The sequence below is a fragment of the Muscardinus avellanarius genome, assembly GCF_963383645.1.
Source record: "Muscardinus avellanarius genome assembly, chromosome: 1".
Classification (NCBI taxonomy): domain Eukaryota; kingdom Metazoa; phylum Chordata; class Mammalia; order Rodentia; family Gliridae; genus Muscardinus; species Muscardinus avellanarius.
In genome coordinates this window covers 207,837,690-207,859,757 of record NC_137786.1, presented here as the reverse complement: position 1 = coordinate 207,859,757, position 22,068 = coordinate 207,837,690, and the positions used below count along the sequence as shown (strand labels likewise).

The 22,068-nt window shown below is 36.9% G+C and overlaps 1 protein-coding gene across 5 annotated transcripts in view; it reads right to left on the bottom strand.

Annotated features, from left to right (window-relative positions):
* Positions 1–3,017: 3,017 nt before the first annotated feature.
* CAPRIN1 (cell cycle associated protein 1) overlaps positions 3,018–22,068 on the bottom strand; it is a gene marked incomplete at both ends in the record, with an annotated part of 50,708 nt that continues 31,657 nt past the window's right edge. Inside the window, 12 exons of one of the 5 annotated variants that reach the window (XM_080715985.1) lie at positions 3,018–3,082; positions 4,608–4,671; positions 5,048–5,148; positions 5,839–6,033; positions 9,060–9,210; positions 10,714–10,863; positions 11,425–11,535; positions 12,003–12,064; positions 15,636–15,744; positions 15,832–15,987; positions 19,502–19,588; positions 19,673–19,725. In XM_080715985.1, coding sequence (XP_080572111.1) covers positions 3,018–3,082; positions 4,608–4,671; positions 5,048–5,148; positions 5,839–6,033; positions 9,060–9,210; positions 10,714–10,863; positions 11,425–11,535; positions 12,003–12,064; positions 15,636–15,744; positions 15,832–15,987; positions 19,502–19,588; positions 19,673–19,725 — 1,304 coding nt within the window. The remainder of the gene's footprint in view (positions 3,083–4,607; positions 4,672–5,047; positions 5,149–5,838; positions 6,034–9,059; positions 9,211–10,713; positions 10,864–11,424; positions 11,536–12,002; positions 12,065–15,635; positions 15,745–15,831; positions 15,988–19,501; positions 19,589–19,672; positions 19,726–22,068) is intronic. The other 4 variants (XM_080715986.1, XM_080715987.1, XM_080715989.1 and 1 more) reach the window with 4 other exon arrangements.

The window sequence follows — 22,068 nt, the reverse complement described above, 5'->3', positions numbered from 1 at the left end:
ACACTCCCAGACCTATTTTTATACTTTTAAATTTGGAAACAAGGTCTCTTAAGCTAGCACGGCTGGCTTCAAACCTCCGCGATCCTCCTGTTTCTGCCTCCCAGGCGCGGGGATTACAAGCGTGCGCCACCACGCCCGGCTGACATTGCAAAGTTTTTAGATGCTTAAATTGACTACTGAAATGGTGCCTTCGTTTATGAACTAGCTGTCAATTGAGCACCTCAGTTAATAAGCCGGAGAATAAGCACATTCTTATGTATCCTATAAGTATGCAGTCTCCCACACAATATGTATAAGGAGATAAAAGGAATATTAAAAGTTAAGTAAAAACATTGAAAATTCATTTAATATCAAGATACAATAATCAGAAATAACTTTTCCATATTATTAAGGATTATTAGGATCTGGAAATAAAATTGCCCTAATCAAGATAATCAGTGGTGTTCTACCTATACTAAAGCCTTTTTAAAAAGTTTAATTATCCATGTGAGATGAGTAAAATTGTGCATATACAAAAGTATTTTATATGTGCTCTTCAACAAGATGCAACACTGACATGTGTGACAATCAATTCCTGGTAGATCTGCTAAAATATGCATTTGACCAAACAAAGCCATCTAAAGCTAAGACAACATTCATATATTATACAGAATACTGAGTACCAAGATTCAGATCTTGATAAATTTTTGAAAAGATCTACACCCTACTGTGAGGCATACCTTTTAAAAATATGGTCTGAATTAAAACATGAAAGGTTTACATTTAAAATGTGATGGTAGAATGCCCTCCCCATTATATTTTGAAAGGAACAATTTTTCTTTAAAAAAAAAAAAAAAAAGCATGGAAGTAATTAAACTGGATACCTTCACAGTCTCATCTACACGAATGAAGTTTGAAACTTAGAAAGCATTTCTCTCCATCCCACCACTGAATTAATTCATGCTGATCACTATATAAAGAATTTGTTTACTTCGATTTTGATTTTAAATGTCATGAAATTATTTCCTATACAGATAGAAAATTTAGTTTTATATAGGACTGCTAGCACACATCATCTAGAGATTAGCCATTGAACAATATTTTACCCATTCCACTAAAATTCAACAAACATATGGTTGTGGTACATCCCAGGTAGATGTCATTTAAAGCACGCAAGGGGAGGTGCCAGCAAAAGAAATATTCATTTGCAAAAGTGAACAGAAAACCCTTCCAATATGATGTACCACAACCACACATAAGAAAAGTCAAGAACTTACTTTATTTATTTTAAAATAAACATTGAAGATTCCCCCATTACCCACCACCCTACAAAACTTCTGAATGTGGAATGTTCAACAGCCTATCCATTTTAGGAGGTTACAAAACCAGCAAAAACTCCAGTTATCTAATGATGAATGTTTGAGAATAATTTTGAAGTAGCCAAGTACCTACTGGAAAAATTCCTTAGCTAAAGGCTAAAAATAAAATTTATTTTCTGAACAGAAAATACCATTAACTTAGTAACCTTTGCTTAATAGGTGGGATTAATTCTCCATGAAGTCAAAGTGGAATGAGGCGACAAGCAGCATTAATTCATAGGCACAAAGTACTAGTGCTCAAACTGCTAGCACAAATTCCAACATAGTACAGGTGGCTAGGTCACTACTGAACTGTCCATCTCCATGAAACTTGAGATTTTCCCCTACGTATCTAAGGAAAGGAATCACCACTTTAAACAGAATGCCTTCATGAAAAAAGGAGAATTTGACTTAAATTAGACAAACGGTTAGGTGCAAGTATTATAGAAATAGCTGCTGGAAATAACCATAAAATTTGTAATACTAACAATGCATGGGATGAAACACTCACATAAGCTGCTAGCTGTTGAACACCAGGTGTTTCAAGATACAATTTTTATAAACATGTTTTATTTGTTTTGTTTATACCATCAGAACTGAAGCTACTGACTGTCATTTCCCTAAAACAGGGAAATCAATCTAAAACACATACTGGTGCTTTTCAAAAGATAGCAATTTAAAAGGGTGGTAGCAGCAGGCATTTGATACCTTTTTCTTTTAAAAACTTTCAAGCTGCAGAAAAAAACATGTGACCAAGAGTGTTATGATTATCCATTAGAGGTTTTCATCGGTACCTGTATCAATTTAGGTGACAATACAGCAAGAACCAAAGATTAGTGGTGGCAATGTACATGTCATAAGGAATGATCTATATTACCAAGCCTTATGAAAGTCATTGCCTCAAAGAAACTGTTAAGTGTTCAAAAAGTATCTAAATATTTCACATTAAGTACAGAAGCAGCCCATCCAGATTATATCCCATATTTGTTGCATATTTTTCAGAAAGTGCCAATCAAAGCCTGCATTTTGGCTTTGTCTTATACAGTATCAGCTGTTAAAAAGCAATTTACATGTGTTTTAATCACAGTAATTTGGCCAGATGAACAGAGCTGTGTCAAAGCCAGACTTACGCGTGTGACTAAGGACCATGCGTAATTTGTATGCGTCTAAATGTTCAGTGCTCCAATTTAACTGGAAAAGCTGTGAAATGCGGTTGTTCTGCCAAATCACACTCCACTCTTTCCACCTTCCTTTCAAGGAAAATATTTTAGTTTTGTCAATTACCACTGAATAACTCTAGGACTGGTTTGTAGATTTTATCTAAAATCAAAAAGTTCAAACTCGCGACTGTTTTCCAAGCCACTTCAAATAACTATGGAGATATTGTCACCCTGTAATGTATATTATGTTTTACACCTAAGCAAGGGTGAGGAATTTGAGTATCATGTGCAAGGCTCAAGATGACGCTTAGGACAGAACATGCAGAGTAAAAATAGTTTCCTTCCATATCCAGGTAATATAAAGCTGACAATTGTAGTCCTGTCTTTATGGGATGAAAACAGTCCCTTTACAATAAGTTTCCTGAAAGGGAGAACAAATAGATAATAACTCTTCTGGTAACATATTATGGTACACTGGCCAGTGTGTTTTTGGCGATTAAACATAATCCTGTGAATCAGATTAATTCACTTGCTGAGTGTTCATTTGCGGCATCCCTCTGTTGGGTCTTGGGGGCCCTCCACGACCTAGAAGACAAAAATGGCATTTGATTTTTCTTTCAAATATTATATGTTTTGCCTTCAAGCAGATTTTCATCTGAAGTCAAGAAGCATGTGGGCAGCTTGTCGCCACATTATTAGTTTTAAGAAGTCAATTCTTCAGTGTTCAAGTTTCAACTGTCCTGGAAGTTGTCATGCGCAAATTTGCTCATGTTCTCTAGCTACAAGGAGAGTAAAGCTAATGGGAGTATTCCACCAGTACTCATTCATTCATTCATTCAACAAGTATTTATTGAGTGCCTACTATGTGTCAGGCACTGTCACCAGGCGTTGAGAACAGATACAGCAGTGAAGACAGACAAGGTACCTGCTCTCATGGAGCTTACATTCTAGTGTGTACACTCTAGCTTACATTTCAGTAGTAACATCAGACTATCAAAATCAATAAGCACCAGAATGAAAACAGACCTTATTACCTAAACTCTTAAAAAGAAACTACATAACATTCAAAATTGTATAATGACTCGTAACAGAAAAATAACTTTTTACATGCTATTAAAACAGATTTTTAGCTATCAATTAACTCAGCTTTCATAGAATATGCTACAAGGTGGGAAAGAACAAAACCCACATTCACATGCAAATAATCTTTGTTTCGGGTAGTCAGGTCAGTAATTCCCAAGTGATCCATTAACTTTAAAAAAAAAAAATGCACCCGTTTGCTGGCCAATTAGTATTAGCATTCAAATCAAAGTACTCTGTAATTCCTCCTTAATATACATTTTATACAAGTCATGGCCAATAACTAGAGGAAACCTATTGGATGTTTAGCCTCACTCACATCAGAGAACCATTTAGAACTTTAGATTATATGAAATGCTAGCTCTAATTGTTAAGTAGGTTAACTTTCTGCCCAAAAATGAATTAGTTCTCCAGTAATGAGACAAAAAAACTCTTAAAACCTAGTTTTTAAGTACAATAAGTAAGAATTTGAGTTCTTGTTTTATTAATGTGAGAATTAACTTGATATTTAGGTCATTAATAGTGGTCTTAAAGAATTTCAATTAGTTCTATCATTTCTAAATGGTTCTCTAAATATAACTATGGCTTATTTGGCCATTAAAGGGTTTCTGGTCCTAAAATATAATATGCATGTTTCAAAAATGAAAGAATAATAATAAATTTATATAAATGTTCAATCTCATTCCAAAAATGTCTTACAAAAATGTTTCAATAAGTACTTCCTAAAAACATTTGTCAGGTTTTAGGACCTGAAAAATAATTTCCAGTTGGAAAAACACTTTTTCTGAGGAAGAGAAATGTTCTGATTTTCAAGACAGTTTATATAATAACAGGGAAAGTCACTCAAAAATTAAATTTGGTTTCAAGATCAAGTTTTAGAAACAGAGCATTTCATTTAATCCCTAGCAACACGTCTGGAAAAGATAAGTGTATTCCTAACATGTAACCTACATGCAGACTATGAACAGCTCTTCCAAGGCCAGAACAGAAGCTCCACTTAGGAGCTAGGATCACCACCACAAAATATTACCTCGTGGGGCTCCCCGTGGTCCACTCTGCCCAGAGCCTCGCTTGAAATTCTGCTGATATCCATCCTAAAAGACAAGCTAGTTAGTATTGAAAAGAAGGCAATTTTTAAAAAAATGTTTACCCATCTATTTCTATTCTTACAGTCTAACATTTGCAGAATATAGAATTCCTTATTCTTTTAAATCATTTCAACTCAAATCTGTCATCCTATAATTACTATGCTTCTATTATTTTATTCTATAATTAATACACTTCTATTGCTCATGAGAATAAACAATGAGGTACTTTTCTACTCTTGAACAACACTATCAGGCTTATTAAATAAGTATTTATGCTAAGTGCTAAGAAAAGCCAGAATCATAACTTTCTCTTAGGAAATACCCTGGACAACATAAAATGAATCCCAAATTAGTTACTGAGATTTGTCCTGTATTTACTTACCCTCTGATATCCAGAGTAATCCCGGGGAGCACTGAACTGAGACTGTGTATAACCACTGCTTGGAGTGTTAGAGAATGAAGGGCGGTAACCATCATACCCTCCTGAAATTTGGGGACAAAAAAGTAAGTAATTTTCCTCACAAAGAATGGTTATTTTCTTATTAGTCATAAAGGAAAGAACTGAAAAATCAAATGTCATGCTACTTGTTCAAACTATTTTCTAATCCTCTATTCTGATCTAATTATAAACATCTATAAGTACTTGACTGAAAAGAAGCAATTTTCACCAAGCAGACACACACGAATCCCCATAAGGTCTACTGATACATAATAGAAAATTATCCCTCAAGACTGCTTTTTATTTTTTTTTTAATTTATTTTTATTTATTTTGTTGGTGGTACTAAGGTTCCTGGAAACCCTTCTACCTCCGGGCTACACTCCCAGACCTATTTTTATACTTTTTTATTTGGAAACAGGGTCTCTTAAGCCAGCACAGCTGGCTTCGAACCTCCACAATCCTCCTGCCTCCACCTCCCAAGCGGGGATTACAGGCATGAGCCACCACGCCCAGCAAGACTGCTAATTTGACACCCCCCCCCAAAAAAAAAACCCTCAATCATTAACTAAATATAAATACTTTTAAACTGTATCTAAGAGGCTACTGTGGAGACATTTTTCCCCAAAACAATATGACATACTTCTATATTTTATAAATCCAAATAAAAAAAAAAAAAACTTCAACTACTAAAAGGTCATCACAACTTGCTGTTTTTTTGTTTTGTTTTGTTTACCTCTGAATCCATTGGCAGGCCCCCGGTATCCATTCATCAAGCCTCTAGCGCCACGGGAACCTCCACGAGACACACCACGACTATTGTAATAAGGCTGACTGCTACGTGGAAATCCAGTGTTCTGCTGAGGAGGCTGCTGGTGGTTACCAGTAACTTGATGAGGCTGGTCCTGGGAACCATGGTAAGTGCCAACCACTAAAAAAAAAAAAAAAAAAAAGGAAAAAAAGTTTAAATATTGTACTCACACCTCATTACCATTTATTTGTTCTACCACATCCTTTCTGGCATAAGCAGTATCTTCTACACTCTCCTTAAAGTTTAGTTCTATCTTTAAATCTGCATTCCAGACAGGAGTGGTAGCGCACGCCTGTAATCCCAGTACTTGGAAGGCTGAGACAGGAGGATTGCAGGTCTGAGGACAGCCTCAGCAAGTATTGAGGCTTTCATCAACCTAGTGAAACCCTGTTTCCAAATAAAAAATATCTTAAAAATCAGGCTGGGGATGTAGCTCAAAGGTAGCATTCTAAGTTCAATCCCCAGTATAACAAAAAAAAAAAAAAAAGAATCTGAATGTTCACTATAGGGAAAATTATACATTAATGAAGTCCCTAATTTTCGCCTCTGCATAGAGTAAGCTAAAGGGGGGCAAAATTCCCCAAATTTAATTCCAAAACTTTGAAAGGGTACATAATTCTATTTTTTTAAATATATATACAACTAATACCTTGTTTTTTTGTTTTTGTTTTTGAGGGTCTGGGAATGGAACACAGGGGCATTCGACCTGCAAGCTATACCCCCTGCCCTATTTTTTATTCTTTACTTTGAAACAGTGAGTAGCTGAGGCTATCCGAGAACTGTGATCCTCCAGACTCAGCCTCTCGAATGTGGCATTACAAGTATGTACCATCACACCCAGCTACAATCAATACCTTTTAAAAAGCATCTAACCTTTTAGCACAAGGAATCCAATATAGGCTATACATGTTAAAATATACAATCATCATTTGCTATCACTTACATATTTCTTTTCATGATAAAGCAAGTTTTTTGTTGTTTCAAATTTCCTTTGGTACTCGTGAAATATACAAAAACCATGCTCTCCTAGCTGATCAACTAGCTAACAGGACAGACTATGTCATCAATTACAGGCTAAATTAGCAGAAGCCTTCAACTTACAGTCCTTAATATGCCTGATCTTACAAAGTCTTTAAAATAACAAACCAACCAAATGGTACACACATTGGCATTCAATCCATTTAAAGGTAAGGTTAGAATCGAGAAGGCTCATCTTACCTTGCATATAACCACCCCCTTAAAACAATTAGAATGAGTTCTAAAATATAAAAACTTACAAAATTTAAACAGTGAGGTGCATTTCTTATATTATTCTAATGTTTATAAGAGAACAAAGGAAGACCCATACCCAAGGAACAATATCATCAGCACTATTCTGACCAAATCTCTCACTTTGGGGAAGAGAGAAAAGGCTTTCACTCTTTTTTTTTTTTTTTAAATATAGAACCCAGGGGCATTCTACCACCGAGCTACACACCCAACCCAATTTTTTATTCTTCATTTTGAAACAGGGTCTCACTGAGTTGCAAAGGACCTCACTAAGTGGCTGAAGCTGTCTGTGAACCGTGATCCTGTCTTAGCCTCCTGGATTCTGGGATTACAAGCATGCACAATCACAGCTGGCTAGGCTTTCACTCTTGAAAATCTTTACCTCATCTATTTTACAACCTCAAGAAATTCCGTATACAGTCTTAGGTTTTAGAATTCTATTGTGCAATAAAAATGCTAGAGAATACCTATGAAGAAAAAAGGTCATGGCTTCCCCCCCAGAATTAAACTCCCAAGAGCACTTTACTTTTGAGCCACACAACCCCCAGCCCAACTTTGTTCTTCATTTTGAAACAGGGTCTCAATAAACTGTAGAAGGCCTCACGAAGTTGTTGAGGCTGGCTGTGAACCTGCACTCCTCCAGTCTCTGTCTCTTAAGTCATGGGATTACAATAGGCATCCACCATCAACCAGAATGACCCAACTTAATGACCCAATTACACTCTCATGTTATAATCTTTCTATATAGATTAGCTTTAATTACAATTCCCAAGCCAGGCATGGGGGCACAGGTCTATAAACCCAGTAAGGGAAGCTGAAATAAGATTATAGATTTGAGGCCAGCCTCGACAACTTAGCAAGACTTTGAACAACCTGGCAAGACCATGTTTCCAAATAAAAAATAAAGCTGGGTGTGGGCACATGCTTGTAATCCCAGTACTTAGGAGACTGAGACAAGAGGATCACAGGTTTGCGGCCAGCCTCAGCTACTAATGAGGCACTCTGAAATTTAGTGAGCGACCCTGTTTCAAAGTTTCAAAATAAAGAATAAAAAAAAAAAAGGGCTGGAAGTGTAGCTTGGAGGTGGAATGCCCCTGGGTTCAATCCCTAGTACTGCAAAAAAAAATAAATAAACAAAAATAGGGCCGGGCAGAAGGCGGGAAGAATAGCATAAAGTTAGAATGTCGCTGGGTTGCAGGTAGTGGTGGCACACGCTTGTAATCCCACTACTTGGGAGGCTGATACAGGAAGATCGCACAGGTTCAAAGCCAGCCTCAGCTACTTAGTGAGACCATGTTTCCAAATAAAGTATAAAATCTGTCTAGGAATATACCCGGAGGTAGAAAAGCCCCTGGGTTCCACCCTCAGTACCACAAAAAAGAAAAAAAGAAAAAAAAGAATGTCCCTGGGTTCAATCCCCAATACCACTTTATCAAATTCAAGTAAATAGTTTGATTCCAATAAAATTTCATAATGAAACAGGTTTTTGGGTTTTTTTGGGGGGTGGTACTGGTGATGGAATGCAAGGGCACTCTACCTCTGAGCTATACTCCCCCTATTTGTTATTCTTTTTTTTGAAACAGGATCTCACTGAGTTGCAAAGAGCCTAAGTAGCTGAGGCTGTCTGCGAACCCCAAATCTTCTGAATTCATCCTCCAAATGCTGGTGTTACAAGCGTGCGCCACCACACCCAGCTATGAAACAGATATATTATAAAAGCTCAGTGATCAAATGAAAAAGATCTAAGGTGTCTCTTCAAAACTACACAATTCATATATAAAAATGAACTCAATTTAACTCAGGATTAGAAATGAAAAGTCCATATGGTTTATTATTACAAAAGCAAGCAACCAATAAAGTGACACTTGTTTTCCGACCTGTTTGAAGCTGTTCTTGCTGAAGCTCTGTTTGTTCCACTTGATGAGGCTGACTGGAAAAGCTCTGGTTGTAACTGGCCTGGTACTGACTCTGCTGTTTCAAAGTTTCTGGTTCATTAACAGGAGGAACTGGGGCATTCATATTAAACACCTGTAAGTGAATAAATGATTAATGCCTTTCATTATCTGCTTTCAACAAGGAATATCTTGAAGCTGGTTTTTCCCTCAAATGTAAAGAGAAATTACAAAAGTTTCATACACACAAAAACAGTATCCATCAATGCACTTCAATGTGAGAAAAGATATATAGTTATATATGTATTATCATATAGCACTTAAAAAGAACATGCAATAAGAAGGAATACTTTTACATCTATAAGAACTTTTTTTTTTTTTTTTTTTTTTTTTTTGGCGGGTCTGGGGATGGAACCCAGGGGCATTCAACCTCCGAGCTACACCCCCTGCCCTATTTTTTATTCTTTATTTTGAAACCAGGTCTCACTGAGTTGGAGGGCCTCACTTAAGTAGCTGAGGCTGTCCGCGAACCATGATCCTCCGGTCTCAGCCTCCCAAATGCTGGGATTACAAGCGTGCGCCACCACACCTGGCCTATAAGAACCTTTTTAAATAATGTTAGCTCCTCGTGCAATAGCACTTGCAAAAATTTAATCTATAAACTTTAATTCTGCGAGACATGGTGGCACAGTGTAATCCCAGTACTTGGAAGGCTGAGACAGGAGGAATCCAGGCTTGGCAGCTTAGTGAGGCTCCCAACAACTAAGCAAGACCCTGTTTCCAAGCAAAAAAATAAAAGTAGGGCTGAGAGTTTAGCCCAGAGGCAGAAGATCCCGGAGTTCCATCCTTAGAACCACAAATTTAAAAAACCTTAAAAAAAAAAAAAAAAACTTAAAACTTTCAGTTGAACATATTTAATTCATTTATTGTAACTTTCATTATTTATTGGCATTTTAATCAAAAGCAAATGTTTTAAGTATTTATTTCTGACCATTCCTGAGCACTGACCCACTGACTCATTTTCTAGAATTCCCCAATTTAAAGATGTTTCTGATAAAGAGTTTAACGTGAGTTTTTACACTGTAACACTTCGGTAAAAAAAAAAAACTGAGCAAATAATGGGCAATGTAAGCAATTAAATCTAAATCATAATTATATGGATCTTATTCAATTCTACTTTTATATGTTTAGACTGCTAAGCAAATCAAAAGAGTAAATCTAGACTGGTGTGGTGGTACACGCCTGTTGTAACTGCTGTACTTGGGAGGCTGAGACAGGATTCCAGGTTCAAGGACAGCCTTGGCAAGTAGTGAGACTCTCAGCAACTTAGTGAGACCCTGTTTCCAAACAAAACAATAAAAGGGGCTGGCAAGTGTAGGTCCAAGGTAGTATGCCTCTGGGTTCAATATCAACACCACAAAAAAAATTTTAAAGAATAAATCTACCAAAGATGATGTAATTTGTATGGCTCAAATTTACAGTTGAGAATTTAACCAGAGTTTAGGTCCAATTAAACACACTCTAAAGATACAGCAACAGCAGGTGCAGGCTCAACCATTTAAATGACTTTGTTAAGAATCTACCATGATTTAGAGTACACACTATATGTTCTTAATGTTAGCTGAATTAATTTGCTTACCGTTTGCATGGATTGGAATGGAGCTGCATTTACATTGATTCCACTGCTATGTAAAGGTTTGCTTGTACCAGCCTGGAACACCTGAGGCTGAGAAGCAGCAGGAAGGGATGATGATGCTGTCGTCTGGTCTGCATTTAGAGAGATTGTAGCCTAAACACAAAGTGAATAGTTAGTAGTAAACTAACTCAAAACTTTTTTAAGCCTGGCATGGTGGCACAATTGTAACCCCAGTACTTGGGAGGCTAAAGCAGGAGGATCACAGGTTGAAACAAAGCCTCAACAACTAGTGAGACTCATCAACCTAAGCAAAACCCAGTTGCAAAACAAAAACTATAGCTGAGGGTACAGCTCAGAGGTAGAATGTCCTTGGGCTCAATATCCAGCAAAACAAACACACACACACACACACACACACACACACACACACACACACACACACACTTTTGTATATTAATAAGCTCAACTACTTCATGAAAGCAAAACAGATACAAAAACAAATGTTTTTGTGGAGGAGGGGTACTGAGGATTGAACCCTAGGGCGTTGGAGCTTTTAAGTTCACATTCCCAGCTCTTGTTTTTTATTTAAAACAAAGTCTCACTAAATTACCCAGCAATGATCTTGCAAGACTGAAGAGTACCTATATAACATACCTCTGCTCAATTCATGAATAAGTGTCTCATCAAGTTTCTATGTTCTGATGATAAACTTGCCTGAATCTGATCAATGGGTTCCTTTTGTGGCCGCTGCTCTGTAGCATGAGAAGGCTGATATAAGGGTTGGGATGCTGTGTACCCCTCACTTGTGGATGAAACCAAAGGAACCTACACAAGAGTTTGAGAAAATCAGTTCTTTCTTCTTATTCTGTAACTGATCATTGAAAAAAAATACAACCCTAATACATACAGGGCTAAGAAATAGATATACTTGTTTAAAAAGGAGAAATCATTACTATATACTCTCTGCATTTGTGGGCATAAAACCTAATCTGCAAAAAATACACTTTTGGAGCTCAAAGTTAAACCCTAGTGCAGTAAGTATGAATGCTCCCAGCTTTCAAAATGGCAAGAAATTATATTCAGTTTAAAATTAAAAAGCATCCTTCATTTAATGAAAAATTAAGAACAATTTTAAAAGTCATCAAAAGAAAGATGAACATATTCGTGAGAAAAAAAGTTGATAACTACACGTGGCAAAGAATTTTAACACAAGATTTGAACACTGATCAAATGCATACTTGACTTTCCTAAGCTGAGAAAGAAACCTGAAAAAATATTCTGATCATTCTTACCTGTGTGGCTTCTGGTTGTACAGAAACTTGATTAGGTTGAGCAAGTCTAGATTCAGAATGAACTGCAAAATTGACAGAAGAACTACTGTTACAGAAAATCAACTTCCTTAAGGTTATATCTAAGTATCTTTCAGGTGGCTAATAACAAAATTCCTATGGCAAAATTCTAAAACATTTTAGTGAGCAGAAAAATAAATTGGGAAGGACAGGTAAAATTTTAGCTTTCGAGTACTCTGGTTTACAGATAGTGATTATTAGTGGAATCTCAAAATTGCTTTCATTTTGTGTTTTTCAAGGGTAAAAGTTAGATGAAAATAAAAAAAGTATCAACAAGGAGGTACAGAAAATAACAGACAAATAATCAGTGCCACTGTTATCCACACAGAAAGCCTTTAAGTAGTAAAAGGCCACCTGCGGTGGTGCACACTTATAATCTCAGTACGGAGACTGAGAAAAAAGGATAATGGGTTTGAGGCTGAGGCAGCTGAGGCTACTTTGTGAGGCCCTCCAAAACTTAATGAGACCCTGTTTCAAAATAAAGAATAAAAAATAGGGCTGGGGGTATAGCTCAGAAGTAGAATGCCCCATATCATAAAAATAAATATGTACATAAATAGATAAGTAAATGAATAAATTAGTATAAGCCAGGCATGGTGACACATGCCTATAATCCCAGGACATGGGAGGCCAAGACAAGAGAACTAAAAATTCAAAACCAGTCTCAGCGATTTAGGGAGAATCTCAGGAAGATAGTGAGACCTTGTTTCAAAATAAAAAAGAAAAAGGGCTAGGGTGTAGCTTAAAAGCAAAGACCCCTAAATTGAATCCCCAGTTTCTCACACACACACACACACACACACACACACACACACACACACACACACACAGCCCCCAAAAAAACTGTTTTAAAAAGGACACTAGTAGTTGGGCATGGTGGCACATTTGAAATCCCAGTACAGGATAGGCTGAGACAGGAAGATCACAGGTTCAATGACTGCCTCAGCAAGTAGTGAGATTCTCATCAACCTAGTGAGATCCTGTTTCAATATAAAAATAAAATATAGGGCTCAGAAGTAGAATGCCTGCATTCAATCCCCAGTACCAAAAAAGGAAAAAAAAGAAAAAAGAAAAAAAGAAGCACTGCTCATATTCAAGACCTTAGGTACATACTAACATTATGACCTTTTAATATAATTTAAAAATGTTTCCCAGAAGAAAAAGTCTAGAAATATACTTTAAGATGCTCAAGCCGGGCATGGTGGCACACGCTTGTAATCCCAGTACTTGGAAGACTGAGGCTGAGACAGGAGGATCGCACAGGTTCGAAGCCAGCCTCAGCTATTTAGTGAGGCTCTCAGAAACTCAGTGAGACCCTGTTTCCAAATAAAGAATAAAATAGGTCTGGGAAGTAGAAAAGCCTCTGGGTTCCACCCCCAGTACCACCAAAAAAAATCCCAGGGCTGACAGTGTAGCTCAGAGGTAGAATGTCCCCCAGTAATGCAAAAAAAAAAAAAAGCAAAGGAAAAAAATAGTCAATTTAGTATACACCTTATTGGTTAATTCATAGTACTCTCCCACCTACTTCCCCAACCATGGTTAATAATCAAAAACACAGAATCCATGGTTAATCATTTAAAAAAAAAAATTGGCTAGAACTGCAGCCTAATGGACTCAACATTGCCTGAATATCTGAAGAGGTTGAATATCTTACATATTGCAACAGTGCTACATGTGCTGACTTTAGCACAATTTACCAGGTGGTAAAACTACATCTTCCTCTGGCAGAGCTCAGAAAATGAACATTAAAAAAACAATGACGGCAGCAGAGCATGGTGGAATACACTTGGAATCCCAGTACTTGGGAGATTGAGAAAGGAGGTTCACAAGTTCAAAGCCAGCACCTGCAACTTAGCGAGGTTCTAAGCTCTCAGTGAGATCCTGTTTCCAAATAAAAATATAAAATAGGTCTGGGGGTGTAGCCTGGAGGTAGAAGCCCCTGGGTTCCAGCTCCAGTACTGCAAAAAAAAATAAATAAATAAATAAAAAATACCTATGACTAGAATATCCTGTATGGGGAAGAAAAGAGTGGGAAGGGAGCTGGGGGAAAGCTCACCAAGTGCTGGGTACATTTGTGTCACTATCACTATGAAGTGAGACTGTAATGCACCAATTTAAAGAAAACTGACTGATTTCTATCAGATTTAACTTGACTATTTTCTTACTCTTAGTGCAGATGTGTCAGATATAAGAATTCTCTTTCCCAACATTGGGGGGGCTCAAACAGGAGAATCACAGTTCGCAGAGCGCCTCAGCTACTCAGTGAGACCCTGTTTCACTGAGTACAATGCTCCTGGGTTCCATTCCCAGTACCCTCCCCCCAAAAAAGAGCTCTCTTTACAATACAGAACCCCTAACTAACTTGCCAAGTTAACTGTCACTAAAAGTGCTTTTACTGAACCATTGTAATACTTAAGATTATGCAACACTGAATGTGATTTTATGTATATATCACCTCCTGCTTCTAATACTTGATTTGAGGGGGAGAAGGACAAAAAGAAGATCCAAAATTGCTAACACTCCTACAGGCACTTAACCTAATGCAAGGCTCTGACTCTACTTAATGCTACTACTGAAATAAAGGTATAAAAACATGAGACTAAATATCTTATAGTTTCTCTCTTCCTTTATCCTCTTCAGCATCCCTTTTTACTCACTTCATAGTTGTGTCTCATTTTGATTTTTAGAAAATAACATTCAAAAATTCTCCCAGCTACAAATATCCAAAGAAACCCAAAGAAAATTTCACTTACACAAATCACAAAAAAAAAGGTAAAATTGGTGATTACCATGGAGTTAGGAGAGAAGGAAACAATTTTGAGTCAAAGAACACAAGATGGGCTTCTGGGGTACTAATAATGCCCCATTTCTGGATCTCAGTGTGTTTAGATTTGTGAAAACATACATGCACTTTTCTGTATGTCTCTATCCAAAGTTTTAAAAATTATGAAATTCATAATTTCACCAAACACTCAACAGCATGACGGTGCATTCCTGTAATCCTAGTACTTTAGAGACTGGAACAGGTTTGAGGACAACCTCAACAAGTAGTAAGACTCATCAACAGAACAAGAAACTGTTCCAAAATAAATATAAATAAATAAATAAATAAGTAAATAAGAGTAAAGTTTCGGAGCGTAGCTTGGAGGTAGAATGTCCTAGGTTCAATCCCTAGTACCACAAAAAAAAAAAAAAAGAAAATATGGTACTCAAGATTAATATTATAGGAAAAACAAAGTTTCTCATCATTTTAAATAGATCAAAAGTTTAGCAAGCATTAAAAGGGGGGAAAAAAGTCAGGAATAGCAGTGCATGCTTATAATCCCAGTACTTGGGAGGCTGAGGATGACTGCAGTTTTGCGGCCACCCTCAGCTACTTCGTGAAGTCCTCCGCAATTTAGTGAGACTCTTTTTCAAAATAAAGAATAAAAAAATGCGACTGGGGATGTAGGTCAGAAGTAGTATGACCCTGGGTTCAATCCCTGGTAAAGGAAAAAAATTCATAATCTTTGAAAAGCCTAAAAGCAGTAGTGGTTTGTATATTTTATCTCTCACATAAAATGTACCATTACTCACCAGGAGGGCAAACCAGCTGGGGCATGTCCATGTTTTGTGTTGGATTCATAGGTTGGGCAGATACAATGGCAGGATCAAGTGTCTGGTTTTCAAAATCCAGCATAGAATCCTACACAGGATTATCATGAAATTAAGTCAAATAATGTGAGCATTTAAACTTAACTTCAGTAATAGTCTTTTACTTAAACGCTCCTACCTGTATGAAATTGTAGGGACCCTGCATTTGTGCCATAAGATCTTGTACTCGCTGTCTTCTCACAAGGGGGTCGGCCTGAGCCACTGGAGTCAAAGAATGGGGCTCTGGTACTGAAGGAGATGCAGCCTGAGGTTGCTGCTGGAGTGAATTTACCACCTGAAGTAGGAGAGAAGGTGGAAGAGAAAAAGGGGCTCTAACTTATTAACTTCATGGTTGGTCTTCCACCTCCCTGTACCATTTTATACTGCAACAGAACACCAGGACTTAAAATAGTTACTCAAATGAACTACAATTATGCCAAACTTAGCATTCTAATCAATGCCACTGCTTTTCAGTTTTCTCAACTCTGTAAGATCACTATGTAGTATTTGTTTTACTTTATTTATTTATTTAGTGGTACTAGGGGTGGAACCCAGGGGCTTTTCTACCTCTAGCTATACTCCCAAACCTATTTTATATTATATTTGGAAACAGGGTCTCACTAAGTTCCTGAAAGCCTCACTGTAGCTGAGGCTGGCTTAGAACCTGTGCGATCCTCCTGTCTCAGCCTCCCAAGCGTGGGGATTACAAGAGTATGCCACCACATTCGGCTCAGTTTTACTTTATAAACTGCTTTCAAAGAGAGACTACTTTGCTTACTTCTAAAAAATAATGTATTTTAGCCGGGCGTGGTGGTGCACGCTTGTAATCCCAGCATTCGGGAGGCGGAGACTGGAGGATCACAGTTCAAGGACAGCCTCAGCTACTTAGTGAGGCCCTCTGCAACTCAGTGAGACCCTATTTCAAAATAAAGAATAAAAAATTGGGCAGAGAGTGTAGCTCGGAGGTCAAATGCCCCTGGGTTCCACCCCCAGACCCGCCAAAAAAAAAAAAAAAAATGTATTATATATACAATATTATACCTTCTATAGTAATTGAATATATTATCTGTATCAAATATATATCTACCTAAAAACTTGATATGTAGCCAGCATTTAAGTGTTACCTATTCTTATTAAAATCTGGATTTCTGCCAGGCTTGGTGGCACACACCTATAATCTCAATATGAGGGAGGCTGAGAGAGGAGGATTTCAGGTTCAAGGATAGTCGTTACCAAGTAGTGAGATTCTCATCAACCGAGTGAGACCCTGTTTCAAAATAAAAATAAAATAGCTCAGAAGTAGAATGCCCCCAGAACCACAAAAAAAAGATTAATTAAAATAGAATATGGATTTCTTCCATTCCATTTTTCTTTGCCAATGCCCCAGGATCAAGCTTTTATCACTTCATTTAAACTGCTACAAACAGTCAAAATTCACTCTTCTACTAATTTTTTTCCTAGCTAGCTGTCATGACGCACACTTGTAATCCCAGTACTTGGGAAGCTTAGACAGGAGGATCACAGCCTCAGCGATTTACTGAAGCCCTCTACAACTTAGTGAGACCTTGTTTCAAAATAAAAAATAGGGCTGGGGATGTAGCTCGGAGGTAGAATGCCCTGGGTTCCATTCCTAACACCTAATATACAAGAAAACATCATAATTTTTCCAACTCTTAATTTCCCCTGGTTATGAATTTTAATAATTCTCTGGTCTTAGAAATCCTAAGTTTTATTACATAAAATTTATAATCTGTCTGGCTGTCAAGCCTGGGAAAGTCATCTGTTGAGCTCATACTCATAATCTTATTTCCTTTATAAACAACACTAAGATAAAAATCAGTAAGTTGCTTATTATGAAAACCACCTTATCAGTCTGCTATCAACTTCAGGATGTTTAAAAAACTCCTAGAATCATTTATTGATAGGTGTTAGAAAAACTCATCAAATATAAAGAACAAATCTTATTGGTGAGCCAGGTATGGCAGTAGACACCTTTCTATCCTAATATTTTGGAGGCTTAAGACAGGAGGATCCCAGATTTGATATTAGCCTCAGCAGTATAGTTTGACTCTCAGCAATATACTCAGTCTATTTCAACACAAAAAATAAAAAGGGATAGCAATATAACTTAAATGAAGACTGATCCTGGGTTCAATCCTCAGTACCTAACCCCACCCACAAACACATCATATCAGCATAGTGCTAAATACAGTAACATTCTCATTTCTCAAGCCGGGTGTGATAGCGCATGCTTGTAATCCCAGCATTTGGGAAGCTGACACAGGATCAGGTTCATGTACAGCCTCAGCTACTACTCAGGCCCTTTGGAACTCAATGAGACCCTGTTTCAAAATAAAGAATTTTTTTTTAAAAAATGAGGCTGGTGATGTAGCTTCAGAGATAGAATGCCCCTGGGTTCCATTCCCAGTATAGAATAATAAAAAAAAAAAATTCTCATTTCTCAAATAAAAAAATAAGTGCTTAGCTACAAACATCTATCTTACAACGTACTTATTCCCTGACTCCCCCTAAAAATACATATCCAACCTATTTATTCAAAGCCAAATAGTTTGGCATACCTCCCCTATCAATCACCATCCTATAGATTTTCTTTTCTAAGCTTCCTATAACATTCCTAAAATGTATTCCTTATCTAGAATATATACATACATTATATATATATTAGGGCTTAATGGTACAATATTTGATCCAGCAAGTTATTTAATAGGGTAAAGGCTCAATTCTTTACTCAAACTATCAGCTATCAATAATGCATTTTTGACACTTAACTAAGAAAGCTAAAGGTGCTAACATACACTGGGGGAGTGAATCTGATTAACAAATTTAAAGAAAAGAGCATATTATTCAAAGCTTAAAGCTACTTTTCTGAACTTTCGAGGAGGACCTATTAAAAGCCTTGATATATGTTGAGAGAAATACCAAGAAACACTGAGGATATTTGGAGCCTGATAACCAGCATTAGGATCAAGGCGTCTAAGAGGTCACTCCATCAGATTCTCTGGAAGGTGAGTTTTGCTGAAGCTATCAACATGTCAGCCCAGATTTTTAAAAAGCAACCTGATGTAAAAGACTATCCTGTACTTTTACAGATTAATCCACAGATAACTTTATGTTATCTGTGGATAACATATGATAATTTTATAACCAAATCAGCAAACACCAATTCTAGCAGATAGCCACTGAAACAAACCATCTTTTAAATTTAAGTCTTGTATAGGCTGGGCATGGTGGCTCACGCTTGTAATCCCCGCGGTTGAGAGGCGGAGACAGGAGGATCAGCAGGTTCGAAGCTAGCCACACTGGCTTAAGAGACCCTGTTTCCAAATTTTAAAAATATATATAAAAATAGGTCTGGGAGTGTAACCCGAAGGTAGAAGGGTTTCCAGGAACCCCAGTACCACCAAAAAAAAAAAAAAAAAAAAAAAAAAAAAATTTAAGTCTTGTATAATGAATTTGTTAAAATAAATGTACTAATACTACAAAAGACTAGCAATCTTTTTTTTTTTCCCTTGCAATACTGGGGATGAAACCCAGGGACAGTCTACCTTCTAGCTATACCCCCAGCCCTATTTTCTACTCTGAAATAGGGTCTCACTAATTTGCAAAGGACCTCACTAAGTAGCTGAGGTTGGCTATAAACCTGTGATCCTCCTATCTCAGCCTCCCAAGTACTGGGATTACATGCATTCGCCACCACACCTGGCTCAAAAGACTAACAATCTTAATTTGTTCCCCAGAAAGATAAAGATTACTAAGACAAAAATATCAACCTTGTAATACACTCTTACCTCAACTGTTTCAACTGTCCATTCATCTACCTGCTCCTTCTCACCACTGCTGAACTGTGTTTCAGCCATAAATTGTCTATTTACATACTGCAAAGGAAAATAAATGGTTGAGATTTCTGTCTGAAAAGCAGAAAGGTACAGGTAGCATTAACGTTTTAAAAAAAAACATACCTCTGTTGATTCAACTTCATTTTGCTCAGTATATTCTTCTGTTGGCTCAGGTTCTAAAAAGTTAAGAAAATTATGCAAAACAAAGGTTATTATTGTGTCAGTGAATAGTAGCGTGTAGGATACTGTAATGGTGGATATTTGTCATTACATATTTGTCCAAACCCACAGTATATATACAGCAAGTGTGAACCCTACTGTAAACTACAGACTCTAGGTGATAAAAGCCTGTCAATGTAGGAGTTGTCAATTCTAACCAATGCACACTCTGGTGAGTAGTGACAGTGGAGAGAGGACGTAAGGGCATGTAGAAGGAAGGATAGGGAACATATGAGAAACTGCTATATAATCTGTTCAATTTTTACTGTGGACCTCAAACTGTTCTTAAAAAAAACACTCTTTTTTAAATGATGAAATAATTTTAAGATATATTTTTAAGGTTAAATAATTTTATTTAAAATCTAAATAGAGCAGGGCATGGGGGTGCATCCTTGTAATCCAAGTACTCAGGAGGATAAGACAGGAGGATTGCAGGTTTAAAGCCAGCCTCAGCAACTTAGTGAGGCACTCCACAATGTAGTAAGACCCTGTTTCCAAATAAAAAATAATATTGGACTGGAAGTATAGCTCAAGAGGCAAAATGCCCCTGGGTTCAATCCACAGTACCACAAAAATAAACAAATCTAAATAGGTAAACAGCTTACCATCACATAGTCTGAATTTATTTACAAAATTATAGTTGATAGAAAGTTGCTATATTTAATGTTTACATTTTTACATTTAGTCCTGAATAAATTACTGTGGCATATTACTTACTCTAAATCAGATATAATGCAAATATAAAACATTATGACTATATTAAAGTCCTTTATTCTTATAAGTAATCGTATAAAACAATATATAGCCAGGTATGGTGGCTAAGACAGGAGAATCACAAGTTCAAAATTAAGCTTAAGCAATTTAGCAAGATTCTCAGCAACCTACAGAGACTCCATTTCAAAATTAAAACTAGAGCAAGGATTGGTATTGCAAGCCTGTAATGCTTGGGAGAGCAACTTTGAAAGACCTTATGTTTCAAAATACAAAATAAAGACAGTTGGTGTTGTAACACACAGGTTAGAATGCATCTAGGTTCAACCACCAGTACAAAAAAGTAATAATAATAAAAATAAAAAGGGTTGTTGTGTAGCTCAGAGGTAGAGTGTCCCTGAATTCAATCCCCAGTACAAGCCGAGCATGGTGGCACAGACTTGTAATCCTAACATTTGGGAAGCTAAGACAGGAGGATCATGGTTTGCAGACAGCCTCCGTGAGGCCCTTTGCAACTCACAGTGAGACACTGTTTCAAATAAAGAATAAAAAATAGAGCTGGGGATGTCTCTCCGAGATAAATTGCCCCTGGGTTCCATCAGCAATACTGCAAAAATTAAAAAAAATAAAAAATAGGGCTGAGGGTGTAGCTCAGAGATAGAATGCCCTGGGTTTCATCCACAGTACCAATCCCCAGTATAACACACACACACACATACACACACACACACACTCTCTCTCTCTCTCTCTCTCTCTCTCTCTCTCTCTCTCTCTCTCTCTGTACAATCCCCACTATAAAACACACACACACTCTTCCCCCCCCCTCTCTTAGTACCACAATCCCCAGTATAAAACACACACACACACACACACACACACACACACACACACACACACACTCTCACTCACTCTCTCTCTCTCTCTCTGCATATAGATTAAAATCTTATTCTCCGTTTTAATTTACTTAGGGAAAGCATTAAGAGGAAAATAAAAAGACTGCCTTATATTGTTATCGACTATAAATTTCACCCTGTACAATCTATATGTATTAGCAGCTAATATATATAAAGTGCTAACTATGTGTCAGGCATGTTATATACACTACATATCATTTTTTTAAAAAGGACAACCCAAGGTACACAAAACTTCAGTAACTTATTCAGTTAAATAGCTGGTAAATAATGAAGCCAAGATTTGAATACAGGCAGTCTGATTCTAGACTCCTGCTTTCAATCATTACAATATTTGTGCTCTAGCAATATGTGTATTTATATTAAGAATTTCATTCATCATTGTAAGCTACCATAAAAGTGCTAATATTAGTGTATGGCTACATAAGTAGTGTTGCAGTATATATTAAAATCAATTATAAAAGACCCTTGGCCACTGAAGAATTTATGATTCAAGATTATAAGGTTATAATCTCATGATTTAAAAAAAAGAAAAACTCACATTATTCATCCTCTAAATCTAGCATGTCAGATCTATAAATCCTTTCAATAAAAGGTTTTCACTCATCCTCCTCCCCATCAATTAGTTTTAGAGCAAGAAAACGACAGACTTATAATCACGATGATCAAGAGCAGTAA